Below are 14,268 nucleotides of genomic sequence, written 5' to 3'. Positions count from 1 at the left end.
GGATTTGGGAGATGAGCAGAAGGACCAGTGCAGCCCCTTGCAATGCTGCCCTGCCCCTGCTTCTGTGTGCACCAGGCTAAAGACACTTTCTTTATTATTATTATTATTTTATGTTTAAGATTTATTTGTTTTTTAATTGAAGGATAATTGCTTTACAGAATTTTGTTGGTTTCTGCCAAATGAAGATATTTCTAGTGCTTCAGTTTGTGCTTTCTCAACAGGACAACGTGGATCTTGGAGAACTGATGTTTTCCCTCTGCTATCTTCCCACGGCTGGCAGGCTGACCATTACCATTATAAAAGCAAGGAATTTAAAGGCAATGGACATAACAGGAGCATCAGGTGGGACTATCTCAAATTCACATTTCCTCCTACAGTTCTTATATAGCACCTCATGAAGCTTCCAGTAGAGTGATAAAGGTACATGGACTTTGGAACCAAACTGCCTAGGTTAAAACCTAGTCCTAGACCTAATAGCTGTGTGACTCTGGCAAGTCAGTCTGTCTGGGTTTTAGATTCCCCATCTGTAAAAATGAGGATAATAATAGTGTCTGGCTGTTTGTGTTGTTCAGGATTATGATGCCTAAGAATGATGCCTGGCGCACACTGAATGCTCCTCGGTGTTAGCTCTCATTATTACTACCAGTATTCCCTCTTAGGTCTTCTCCTGCACGTGACTGTGGACTGGACCCACAGTTTGCACATGCTGATATATCTAATTGGGTCTTTCCTCAGATACAAGCAGTTGTCACCTCAGGCTTTTAGAAGATTGATATCCTATATCCTTCTATCAAAGGTCCATCAGTGAACTATGCAGTTTGGTTTTTCCAGTGAATCAAGCATGCACCTTTAAATTTTAAACCCTCACAGGGGGACTTCCCTGGCAGTCCAGTGGTTAAGATTCCATACTTCCAATGCAGGGGACATTAGTTAGATTCCTGGTGGAGGAACTAAGATCCCATACTGCTTGGCATGGCCAAAAAATAAAAAAAATTAAAAAAAATTAAATCCTAACAGAAAGTATCCTGAAATGGAATTCCTTTGTATAAGTTCACAAGCCACCTTGCAGGGGTTCCCAAAATGTGGTCACAAAATGCCCAGTCTATTGGCTTTTGGTCACTGAGATCAAAAGATGCAATATATTGCCTCCTGGATACCAGTGTTTTATTCAACCGGAAAAAAAAAAAAAAAGATGTGACCCCTTCTGGCCCTCTAAGTCCTCCTGGACAGTGTATGAGTGTCAGGGCCACCCATGGTTATGCAGGTGAAGCAAGAACTCCCCACTGAGCAGGAAAATAGTGAGGTGAAACCAGGGATGTCCCAGCAGGCGCAGAGACCAGCCTTGTCGCCTGTCACCCAGTCGCAGCATGGCCCTACAAGCAAGCCTGCGTCCTTTCTCTCCCTGACCTGCTGAACTGCTTCCCCCTTCACAGCTCGACCGCAGGCAGCTCAAGAGCTTGAAGCCCCTGCACTGAAGGACGTCCACCCGAAACATAGCTTCTTGCTATGTCCACGTGTTTAGCTTCTCCCTTTCCTAAAGGCCTGGGTTTTAGGAAAAGACTCCGTGGGGTGGCTCCGAGTCAGAGCGTGCCACCTCTTCCCCCGTGCCTTGAAAATGGCTTTCGTTTCCCTTCCTGTGGCAGCCTTGCAAGTCTGTGATCCTAGCTGGAACATTTCTAATTTGATGGCAGGTATTTTCACACTATTTTTAAATTCCACACATTTTGAGACGAGTGTGTCCTGTGCTTTTCCCTGAATGAATGACTTACTTACCCCAACTCCAGTCGTTGCCCAGACATTGTATAAATTAAAATCTTCAGACTCCATCCACAGGCAGGTAAAGGGCTTCTGCACCCTGTGGTCCTTGAAACCCCACCATGATGAAACTGCCGGCCTAAATCTGTATGTCTCCTCACAGTACTTCTGCTTCTCATGGTCTGTGCAGATCCCTACGTGAAAGTCTCACTGATGTGTGATGGCAGACGACTAAAAAAGAGGAAAACATCCACCAAGAGGAACACTCTGAATCCTGTTTACAATGAAGCCATAGTCTTTGACGTCCCTCCCGAGAACATTGACCAAATCCACCTGTCCATAGCAGTCATGGACTACGACCGGTGAGATGCCTGGAGCTGTTTCTCACTGCAAACCCACTGTGCCCAGGTCTGGGGGAAGCGGTGGCAGCCGCGGGTTCTTAGCTGCTGTCCCAGTGCAGCCACTAAGCAGCACCCTGAGAGCTGATTGACAAGGAATCACCATTTTGCAAGCCTCTGAGCTCTCCTATTTCTCATTTCTCTCCCCTCCTCCGTCCTTCTGTCTGCTCCTCGCTTCCCCTCTCCATCCCTGTACACGCCCTAGAATCTTAGCTTGGAGAACTGTGGGCCCCACAGATCTTAATCTTCCCTCAGGCAGTCCTACCTGGCCTTTATCAGAAAAATTCCACTCAAAACAGCAAAATGATTACATGAGCCAGACCATCAACATTTCTAAATACACAGCTTCATTCTTTTTTTTTTTCTTTCTCTTCTCCCAATATGTTTAATAAAGATCATTTTTATCCACTTAAGTCTGAAAGCAAACACAGAAATGTTCTCTTGAAATTGCTAGAATCAGTATGGATGACGGGGTACATTAAAATGTATAAGATGCTCGACTTTCTAATTAATACCGCACAGAAGAGATATTTATAGCCTGCATTGTAGCCAATTGTGTATTTAAAGGACTGATTTGAAAAACAGTCATTTTAATATGCAAAGGAAGTACCAACAGGGAATTATACATGTTAAACCAGTCATTAGACAAAAATGCAAAGTCTTTTTTTAATTGGAAACCTCCCACGTGGTCTGGGCACAATTATATAAAAAAAACAGTATTCTGACTTCTAATGTCTTACAGTATCATTTGCAGCTAAAAATTTTCCCACAGACCCTGAAATGTCAGCCCAGCAGCCTCAGTGCCCTGAACACTCTTTCCAGCAGATTTCTGGGTGAAACATAATCGTCTTGCAACCTAGGGAGCACGTCCGTTGGCTTGGCTGCACATGGGTGTGACAGCACATGCTGGGCTGTAGACCTCATCCTGTCCCTCTGGATGACACACAACACCAACAGTGTCAGGCCACAGGAGGGAACATGGCCCACCAGCCGTGGAAGGCTGGGCCAGTATTTTTCAAGCTATTGCCAAGTTTCCCACATCGACAAATCTGATTATGTGAGCTCTGCTTCAATTTAATTCTCAATAAACTCATGAATCTGGTCTGGAAAAATCCATGGCAGAATTCATGGGGCTTCTGCATGCAACTGATTTTAATGAGCATAGAATCCAATATCCTTCACACTACTTCTCCACCCTTGCCTCCCCCTTGCACTGTCCATAGGAGAAAAATCCCTCGTCTTTGCAGGAAGGAAAAAGAAAGAGCCTGTGAATTTGGATCCCAGAGAATTAAAGGATGAGCCATGTAATTCTGGATGCATGCAAAGGACTTATAATCAAAAACTGGAAGGAAGAAAAAAAAAAAAAAAAGAGCCAAGGCAGAGACCTATCCAAGGATGTTTCAGAAATACTAGCTAGGTATTAAAGGATCTCAGTGTTTTTCTACAGTAGGAAACTGAAGTTGGGTCAGAGAAGCAAAGCTGGGCTTGGAAGGAAGGAGGGAAGAGCATGAAAACATGTTTTCTAAAGAGAGGTCTTGCAAGAGGCAGGAGCCACCTCCATTCTGCCCTTGTCAGCTCAAGGCTACAGCTGACAGACTCAGAGCTCTTCCATGACCCATTCTTGATTCCCGCCTGTTGAAGTGAAATAGCTATCAGTGCAAGAAACTCCTTTCAGTGCCCCCATTTTTCATTACATAGATCTGAAGGCCTGAAGTCAGCCTTGTTCCAGAACCAGAGGTGGCATCCTTTGTCTGCATCAGAGTTTTTCCAACTCAGGGTTCTTGGGAACAAGCTGAGTTCTGCCAGTGTTAAGACAGCCCAGGTGTGTGAGGGCCAGACTCTGGGCTTCCTCTCTGTGCCCACAAGTGCCATCTTGGTCCCCAGGTTGTAGTGGCTGTTAAGGTTAACCTGTGCTTTTACATTCAAGAGTGAAAAAACCAACCCTTTCCTAATTCCTGTATGTTTAATTGAGTAGTTGCTGTTCTTACATACCAAAATTTTAGGAAAAAAATAACTATTGTGGACCATTTCACAGTGTAGGTCACAATGAGATCATCGGCGTATGTCAAGTAGGCAACGAAGCTGAGCGGCTGGGCAGAGACCACTGGAGTGAAATGTTGTCATATCCGCGCAAGCCCATTGCACACTGGCATTCCCTGGCGGAGGTAAGACCCCTCCCATGTGCACCCCCTTGCAGAAGGACAAATGCTTTACAGTTGAAATGCAGGAGCCACCAGAAATGTGAGTGTACCAGGTCTGTGGTCTTCGATGGGTTTCCCTGGTTGTACTTCCTGGTACTGCTCCTTGGGAATTGCATTCAGTCTGCTCCCTGCCAGTCTGCTAGGTTTTGAACGTTGACCAGGGATCATCCTTCACTTTGAATGCTTTCAAAAAAAGATCTAGATTCTCTTATTTTATGTCATGGCTTTGGATTGACATTTGGAGGGCATCTGCAAGATCTGGGTGAGTGTGGCGTGTCAGGCCATCATAGAGTGACTTACAGCTGGCGTCAGAAAGAACTGGAGACCGGGAGAGATGAAGCGTGGGTTTAGGACCAACTCCACCATAAACCTGTGAGTCTGGATTAGTATCAATTGTATATAATGAAAAAAAAAAAAAAGCCAAAATAACAAGTGAAATGGAAATTTATTTCTCTCTGGCATAGAAAAGGTTCAGAGGAAGGCTATCTAGGCTGTTACAGTGGCTCTGTGATTAACAGAAATCAAGACTTCTATCTTTCTGCCTCCTGGTCTCAATGTGGAGTTTTTTGGTTTTGTTTTTTTTGTTGTTGTTATTTTTGGTTTTGTTTGAGGTTACCCCATTGAACATGGCAGCTAAGCTCCAGCCATCACATATCTTCTGGTCATAGAAAGATGAAGACACAAGCCAAAAGCACATACATTCCTTTTTAAAGGATTTTCCTTGATGTCTTATGCAACACTGCTACTTCTATTTAATTTAGTCACAGAACTTAGTCATAAGGTTATGTCTGGTTTCAGTGGAGGGTAGGAAGTGTATTATTTTTGTTGGTGGCAGTGTGTACAACTGAAAAAGCAGGGCTCTGATTCAGTTGCAAGGTAGAAGAAGAGCGGATACTTGGAGGCAGTGGACCGTGGTTCTGCCTCCGACACTCATTCATTCACTCACGCCCCTGTCCTTTCCTTCTCATCCTCCCCCATTCATCCTTAACTCAGTGACACACCCTCTTTTTTTATTTACTAACTCGTTCTCTCAGAAATAATTTGCATTCACTGAGTGACATTTCTGTGGGTCAAATGCCATATTAGATAGAAAAAATATATAGATGTAAGAAACCTTATAGATGTAAGAAACCTTTCCTTTCCTCGAAGAGCTTGTATACTCTAAGAGAGAGGATGGCGTGTAAACTAACCGCTGAAGTGCACGACTGTAAACATTATTGTCCCCATCAGGTACTAAGAGGCACAAAGGAAGGAGGTGTTTGTCATGCTTGGGTGAGCTTGTCTGAGAAGTCTTAGTCCCTCCTGCTCTTGGGAAGTGAACTGAGCCCCTGGGAACAAGAATATGAGGGAGTGTGGGTTCCAGGCAGAGAACTCCCTCTTATTCTCCCAGGGCAGGCAGCTGTGTTCCCTGCAAAACATCTTGAGAGGCCGAGATGAGAGCCTTGCTCGCTCAGTGTGGGTTTCACTGCCCTGGACAGTCAGGAGAGCCTCAGTAAACATGCAGCGCCGCTGGGGAGAGGCAGGAAGGCCCCAGGGGATGAAGGGACAGTCTTTGTTGGAGATGGTACCAGAGGGGAAGAGCAGGACATGGTCGGAGGGCTGATTCTAAGCTTCAGGGCCTCCAGGTGGTATAGTCCAGGAGGGCCTGGGGCCCCCTAGTTTTCAGGTCCCTGAGGACACTTCTGTCCTTGGGCCACAGAAGTGAAGACTCTTTCTTGGATTCAAAATTAATCCCTGCGGGAGACCATGGAAACTGTGAACCACTTGAGAAGTAGCTGGGGGACTGGTGCTGACTACGACGCACCTTACTTCTTCAGGTCCTGGTGGAATTCTCAAAGGAGTCCCATCTGTGGGCTTATAAAGTTGCCGGAGCCTGTCACTAGCAGCGGCGCAGCATTTGTAATAGACTTTTTGCACCCTTACAGAGTCACTGCCGACTTTCATTCTTATTTGTAATCTGGAGCGTTAAAAAATGTCAGAGCTTCTGAACACAAGGAATGGGAAAGGAGTAAGGATCAGGGTGTGGCCTGGAGCTGAGACAGGAACCTGATTCTGTGCACAAGCACTCCCCTGTCCGTGGCCTTGCCAGGGAGTGACTGGGGGTGGCACGTTGTACACGAGCCCCCAGGCATGGCGTGTGCACCTTACATGAAGGCACATGTAGAAAGCGGGCCTGGGAGGCTCCGCTTGCTGCCCAGGAGAAAGTGCTGTGTGACTGGCCGCTCAGGAGACGAGCCTTAAACCCTGAGCACTTGGCTTATTGTAAATCTGTGTTTGACAGTTATGTGAGAAATAAGTGTTTTTAAGGTTAAACCACTGAAACTCGGGAGTTGTTTGTTAACAGCAGCTAAAATTACTTCAGTGATTACAGTGGTCTTTTCTCAACCATTGCTGAACCAAGGAAATGAAATGTCCCTTATATGAAAGGCAAATGGAGGGAGGCTTTCCCTGCCCTGTTGCTTCCTGTGTCTTTGAAGTACATGCCCGAGACTTTGAATCCATCCTAAGCAGGGAAGCAGTATTTTCTCTTTTTAGAACAAATGTGTAATGAGCAGAAGTGCGGCAGAGGGACTGGATGAGGTGAAAGCAGTGTCAGAGGGGTGACCACGCTTTGCTGACAGCTGTCAGGATGGAGGAAGCTATGGGCAGAGTGGTGGGAAGTGCTCAGTTTGGGCTTGGATGGACCTAGACTCAAATCCCTGTGCTCCCACTCAGTTGCGTGTGTCCGTCCCTTTCTGAATCGATTTTCTCCTCTGTCCAGTGGCTGTAATAGTGCCTGTGCCACAAGGGTGGTTGTGAGGATTAAATGATCTAGCGTATGTGAAGTGCCGTGGCTGGCACCCAGTACATGTTCAGTAAACTTCCCAGTTACCACCGTTAGTAGGTAGGTCCTGTGCTGCTGTGTGTTCTCATGGGACTGGTGCACAAAGAAACGTCGTAATGTTTGTCATGGAGGGAAAAAAGCTTGGACCTCCTCCACCCCCACATGCTGGTGAGCGGTCGCCTCAGGCTGGAGGAGGGGTCGCCTGTGACTTGGCTGGATGTAGGTGCAGGTTATTTCAGTTCTGTTCTCTCTCCTTTCTTCCTTGGCCTTAAAGACATGTTACTGTTATACTAAGAACTGTTACATTTTCTACTTTAAAACAAAAATAGCAATCAAGTTGCTGTTCTCTGTGTGTGTACATAAGCATAAGTGTAAAAACGAAAGAGAGAGAAAAAAGAGAAGATACAGGGTAGTTAGGATTTAGTATGAAGGGAGGCTGGCCTGGCAGAAGCTCTTTGCTGCTGGGGGCTGAGGGGCCAGGTTAGGACTGAACCCTGGGACCTGTAGAGATCTGGCAGCCTGCCTGGGGCTGCATCCGGCACACCCTGACTTGGCCAGAGCAGGTGGCAGATGGAGTCTTCAAAGCCAGTGAGTTCAAAAATCCGTTTCTCTCTCAGGAATTCTGGATGGCTTCACTGCACACTCAAAGGTCAGCCAGTGCCTCTTCACTCTCTTAACTCCCCACAATCTCAGTGGCTCAGAAAGCTGTGTCAGTTCCCTCCGAGCAGCTGCCTGGGCCCTGGGGACAGGAGCATTCCCTCCACAGGCCCTCAGGAGATGACAGAGCTCTCAGGGCTCCCCGCACAGTCCCCTCCTCCGTATAGCCAAGACAAGATGGTGCTGAGCACCTTTCCCACCCCCACATGTGGAGCTGATCCCACCACGCGCTCCGGGGAGAGTGATAGAAATAGCTCCAGGTTTCCGTCGCTTCCTTGTGAAATGTTGTTTGACCTCTGGATTAAAAAGTAGTGAATTTCACTGATGGAAAGACCAGACCACAGACACCACTGGGTTAAAGCAGTTTTTACTTTTCTCAAAGGGATAGAATCTGATCAGAATGCACAATGAAGGTCAGCAATATTCGCCCTGATTGACAGAGACGCAACATTCTAAATCCCAAAGCCCTGCGCAGGGGGTACTCGACTGTAAGTCTTCCTCTCTCCAAGCTCAATCTGTTCCCTGTGTACCTGGTTAGACTTGACTATCTGCAGGACCACCTAGAGAGCTGAAAGCCCCTGCAGCTCTAGGTTGGGCAGTTCCTAGCATAAGTGGTGAATGTGGCACTGTACGCCCTGGGGTGAGCAGAGTCCTCATCTGCCAGCCACTGCCCCCTTGAGGGTGTAAACTTCGACCTGTGTGACTAAAGCAAATGTCATCACCCAGACTGGGCTGGGAGTTACCGTTGCAGGCCCTTTAAATCAACTCTAGATATTATCCATCAAAGTGCCCAGCAGGCCTACCCAAAGTCTTCGAGGGCCACATATTCCCAAGATTGACCAAGCTGGATTAAGTGTCCGCTCTTGGTCCACTTTGCTAGAGGTCAAGGTCATGGAAATGCAACCTGGTCCCATTCCAGCAGGAGTGTTGAAAAGTAGACTTCCTGAGAAAGGTCCGCCCCTTCTCAGGGAAATGGACACAAGTGACCTCACCTGATTCTCAGAAGATTTTGAAGTGAGGAAGTCAGAGGCTTTAGCACTCTGGGCCAGCTGTTGCTCATAATAGATTTAGGAAAGAGGAGAGATTCCCCAGAAAGAGGAGGGGTTGAGTGGAAGAAACCAAGCAGGAGATCAAGTTTCCATCATGGAGTCTGAGCTTGTGTAGGGCTTAGGTCACGGTAAGGATTAGACCCGCAGAGAAGGAAACGGAGACCAGAAAAAAAAAAAAAAACCCCACAATGCTAGGCACAGAATGGGAAGGCCCAGGGAAAGTTGCCGCTCTCTCTTTCCTCCTCCCAAGCTGGCGCCTGGTGAGGAAAGCATAAAGGCCCTGGTGATGGGGGAGAGCAGTGTGCTTGCATCTGACTGGGCTTGTTGTCCTGCTTGTCTTTGGCCAGCAGATGCTGTTGTCACTGCCTGTGCTGATGGAACCCCCTCAAAGCTGATGAGGCCCCACTGCACCTCCCGACTGCCCTGAGGTCTCTGAGGCCTGTCAGCACCTCATTTGATGCCAGGCTCAAGAGGTCTTCCGTGCAGCCCTGGTACAGGGTCGCTTTCCGCACTTGCTGGATGCCCGCCCCCCAACAGAAATCTTGTTGGCCAATTTGTCATCTCCTTTTCACATCCTGGGAGCATTCAGGGACGTGCAGGAACTGCAGGAGACTCAGGAGTTATGTGGCCATTTCTACTTTCTTCCTCTAGCTTCATGTTGGCTCAGGGGCCATAGGTGCCTTCAGCTCCCTCAACCCACCTGAAACTTGAGGCTTCAAGCTTGAGGGGTGAATCTGTACCTCACATCAAGTACCCTCCATCTCTCCTAACAAAGGCTCTCTGCTTCCTCTTTCTGACTAGTAGAAACTTCTTTTATATCAGAGCGTTGTTTCCTTTAACCTATAACATGTTCAGGTCTCCAAGGTTTCCTCTCAACATTGGGATTCCAATGTGTCTCTTTTCTCTTGACAAGGCCTAGCTTTAGAGACTCCATTTTGGAGGGGTTGTCTGATCAGTGACCTCATGCTGTTTGTCTTCAGTTTGCAGGACATGTAGCATTGATTCCTTTGAATGTAACAACATAGTTTACAGAGAACCGAAACACTGTCCCTGTTACATAGGCATTGAATTAGTATCTGTGGAATGAATGAATGAATGAGACATAATGAAAGCACTTGTGTTCCTTTAGTTCTAAAGTTCAACAGTTTCTCAGTCCAAAGTAGAAGTCAGTTCAGAGTAAAATATAAAAGGTATTAAGACTGAATTTACAGTGAGCTCTTCAAATGGAGATGGTCCTTATTAAGCTTCAAGCTCTGATTACCTTTTCTTTATTTAGGAGAAGAATGTGAGAAGAGCTCATTTCTGCACCCCCAACCCTGTCACTTGGTTCCCATGAACTGCCCTCTGATGGTAGTGACTGTATTTCGAGTGCACTTGGGAAATGTTCATAACAATAATTTAGGCACCTTAGTAAATTATGAAGGTCCCCCCTCATGCTGATATGGGTGGTCAGGTTCTGAAGAACTTTGTATCTTCTTTCATAAGAGACAGAGGAGCAGAGACCACAGATGTCCCTGCAAGCCCCAAATAAGAATTGATCAGGAAGGGTGACAAGGACATCAGTCTGCAAGTTGACTTTTCTCACCAGGGAAACATTTTAGCAGCAATTTTACATCAGGCAATGATTAGCTCAGCCTACCTGTGAAAATTTTTTAAAAAGAGGAAAGTAGTGGGAAGGTACTTTTTGGACAAAATAAAGGCCTTATGATTGAGATTTTTTTTTTTCCCCAAAAACTAAATTTTTTATTGGGGGATTTAGTATGCCAATATCCATAAACACCTGCAAAGCCCCTGAAGCAACACTGATTGCAAAGAACATAGAAATGTACTTCATGTTGGGATCTGAAAAACATGTAACAAACTTGTTAGAATCTGTGCCAGTTGATGTAAGTGGCCAGAATGCAGTTTGGACCAGGAGGCATGGTTAGTGTTAATGGGGCCTTGTGTTTCCAGCTGTGGAGGGAATGGTCAACAAACAAAGCAAAGAGCATTCAGTGTTTCCAAGCAAGTCCTCTTTCCTATGTAGAATTATGTGATTTGGGGGGGGGAATGGATGCTAAGCATTTTCTCATCTTTAACTAGTATACAAAATCTTATGACTCTTCCAATGGTCTGTAGAGATAGGAATCATATAAACCATGGAAGCATTAAGGTAAAAACTAGAGGTATGAATACCTTGGGAAATACCAAATGCAAAAGTAGAAGTCAGGAGATACCTAGAGTAACAGGCAAGTTTGGCCTTGGAGTACAAAATGAAGCAGGGCAAAGGCTAACAGAGTTTTGCCATGAGAACGCACGGTCATAGCAAACACCCTCTTCCAACAACATAAGAGACGACTACACATGGACATCACCAGGTGGAAATACTGCCCCTGTTATATAGGCATTGAATTAGTATCTGAGGAATGAATGAAAAAATGAATGAATGAGACATAATGAAAGGTCCGTCTAGTCAAAGCTATGGTTTTTCCAGTAGTCATGTGTGGATGTGAGAGTTGAACCATAAGGAAGGTTGAGTGGTGAACAACTGATGCTTTTGAATTGTGGTGCTGGAGAAGAGTCTTGAGAGTCCCTTGGACTGCAAGGAGATCAAACCAGTCAATCCTAAAGGAAATCAACCCTGAATAATCATTGGAAGGACTGATGCTGAATCTGAAGCTTCAGTACTTTGGCCACCTGACACAAAGAGCCAACTCATTAGAAAAGACCCTGATGCTGGGAAAGATTGAAGGCAGGAGGAGAAGATGATGAGATGGTTGGATCACATCACCGACTTGATGGACATGAGTTTGAGTAAGCTCCAGGAGATGGTGAAGGACAGGGATGCCTGGCATGCTGCAGTCCATGGGGTTGCAGAGAGTTGGACATGACTGAGTGACTGAACAGCAACAGAGGTATGAAAGATATTAGCACTGCATTGGAAAATACCACTGCTGCCCGCGTAGACAGTCAACTGCATCCTGACTCTGCTCTCTTAGGAATGACCTTGCCTCAGCAGTCACTGCCCTGGAGTGTTCCTGAAGCACACGTGAATAGTAATTAAATAAGTGAGTGGTTAACAATGGGCTTGGGCCTGCAGCAGTCTCAGCTCCAGGAATGGCATTAGAGGTGACTGCTAATACTGTGGGCTGATAGCCAGTTCTTCCCCCATAGTTGAAATGAACTAGCATGATTTATGCCAGCCTCTGAAAGAAACACACTCCCTCATGATTGATTATCTGTGGAGAGAAGAGGACTTCCTCGGCTGGGTCCAAGGCAAAGGTGGGGCATCCTGTGTTGAGTGAAAAAAAATAAAAATAAAAACACACAACTTAAAAGTTGAGAGTTATGTTTTACCCTGCAGACAAAACTGAGGACTTAAGCCCAGGATGTAGCCTTTCTGATAGCTGTAAGGAACAGCTCTAAAGAGTCAAGGGAGGATCCAAGATATACAAGAATAAGCAAAGTCAGAACATCAAAAGATTACTATGAATCAAAGAAAACCAGACATTTCAAGTTAAGGAATTTAGCTCTTTTCTGTATATTGGAAGGTTCAAGCATCTGAGCTCACTGAAATCATTCCTTTGGTATGTACCTCAGCTATCTAGGGCCAGTTGTCCTCTGCTTTCTCATCCTGAGTCTCCTCTGGGTGCATCGTTGGGGTGGCTGCAGTGTCTGATCATTTGATGGTGGACATCCTCTATTGGGGAGAATATGATGGCTTGTGATTCGAAGTCCTATGATGGCTTGATGGCTACAACATTATTTGTTTATTTTTAAGGCAGACAACACTTTTTTCATTGATAACTGCAAAGGCCAGAATATCTGGAATTCCAGTGCTCCTGGAAATGAGCCTTTCAGGAGATGCGCCAATTGAATGCTGTGTTCCAAATGTCAGCAGAACAAACTTTTGAAAGGCAGAGCTGAGTTTATTGCTTACCTGGTAATGGAAGGGGAAGGGCAGGGACCAGTTGATTGATATTTTGAAGTTTAGTTTAAGGTGGGTCTTTCAGTGCGGCAAGTGGGGAGGGAATTGAAGGGATGAAGAAGGTTGGTTAGAGTTGGGTCAAGATTGTGATATAATAGTGAATACAGCAAGGTGAAGATTTTGAGGCCAGGATTCAAAGAGCTTGGGGATATAAACTGTCTGTTGATGCTTTCTAAGGAAGAGTTGATGGTTTGGGGGTAAAGTCCCTTTGATGAGCAATGATGTTATGTGCAACTTTTATCTCTCTGGGCCAGAGTCTCTTGGAATAGTAAAATTGTGTTAATGAAGCCAGTAAAAGAGTAAAGTCAAGCTAATGTGGAGTGCATTCTATAGACAGCTAGCTATGTTGGCTAGATGGCTTTAGTTCTCATATCCCAAGAACAAAAAGCTGAAGAAGAGACGACGAGGGGCCTCCCTAGTTCTGCAGGTACCCACGTAGACAGCAGGATGTCTTTCTGATGGCCTTGATTTCTGCTTGGGGATTCTAGGGAGCCTGACTCCATCCTTGGCTCCATTAATGGAACTAAGACCTAGTCCCAGGCTAAACCAGCCAAACCAACCATGGGTATAGGCTTAACTTCGATGCAGAGTACATCATGAGAAGCGCTAGACTGAAGAAGCACAAGCTGGAATTAAGATTGCCAGGAGAAATATCAGTAACCTCAGATATGCAGATGACACCACCCTTATGGCAGAAAGTGAAGAGGAACTAAAAAGCCTCTTGATGAAAGTGAAAGTGGAGAGTGAAAAGTTGGCTTAAAGCTTAACATTCAGAAAACGAAGATCATGGCATGTGGTCCCATCACTTCATGGGAAATAGATGGGGAAACAGTGGAAACAGTGTCAGACTTTATTTTTGGGGGCTCCAAAATCACTGCAGATGGTGACTGCAGCCATGAAATTAAAAGACGCTTACTCCTTGGAAGGAAAGTTACGACCAACCTAGATAGCATATTCAAAAGCAGAGACATTACTTTGCCAACAAAGGTCCGTCTAGTCAAGGCTATGGTTTTTCCTGTGGTCATGTATGGATTGAGAGTTGGACTGTGAAGAAGGCTGAGCGCCGAAGAACTGATGCTTTTGAACTGTGGTGTTGGAGAAGACTCTTGAGGGTCCCTTAGACTGCAAGGAGATGCAACCAGTCCATTCTGAAGGAGATCAGCCCTGGGATTTCTTTGGAAGGACTGATGCTAAAGCTGAAACTCCAGTACTTTGGCCTTCTCATGCAAAGAGTTGACTCATTGGAAAAGACTCTGATGCTGGGAGGGATTGGGGGCAGGAGGAGAAGGGGACGACAGAGGATGAGATGGCTGGATGGCATCACTGACTCGATGGACGTGAGTCTCAGTGAACTCCGGGAGTTGGTGATGGACAGGGAGGCCTGGCGTGCTGCGATTCATGGGGTCACAAAGAGTCG

At 45.9% G+C, this 14,268-nt stretch overlaps 1 protein-coding gene across 11 annotated transcripts in view; it reads left to right on the top strand.

Annotated features, from left to right (window-relative positions):
• The window catches only part of SYT9 (synaptotagmin 9), a 208,754-nt gene that overhangs the window by 152,677 nt on the left and 41,809 nt on the right, over positions 1–14,268 (top strand). For 9 of the 11 annotated variants that reach the window (XM_086340299.1, XM_086340304.1, XM_086340301.1 and 6 more), the window contains exons 4-6: positions 222–342; positions 1,946–2,117; positions 4,189–4,318. In XM_086340299.1, coding sequence (XP_086196425.1) covers positions 222–342; positions 1,946–2,117; positions 4,189–4,318 — 423 coding nt within the window. The remainder of the gene's footprint in view (positions 1–221; positions 343–1,945; positions 2,118–4,188; positions 4,319–14,268) is intronic. The other 2 variants (XR_015142107.1, XR_015142108.1) reach the window with 1 other exon arrangement.

Source organism: Bos grunniens, chromosome 15 (genome assembly GCF_055505025.1).
Source record: "Bos grunniens cultivar Pamir isolate PY7600 chromosome 15, Bosgru_T2T1.0, whole genome shotgun sequence".
NCBI classification, from domain to species: Eukaryota; Metazoa; Chordata; class Mammalia; order Artiodactyla; family Bovidae; genus Bos; species Bos grunniens.
Note: the sequence above shows the minus strand (reverse complement) of the source record. Positions and strands in the feature narration are given on the sequence as shown.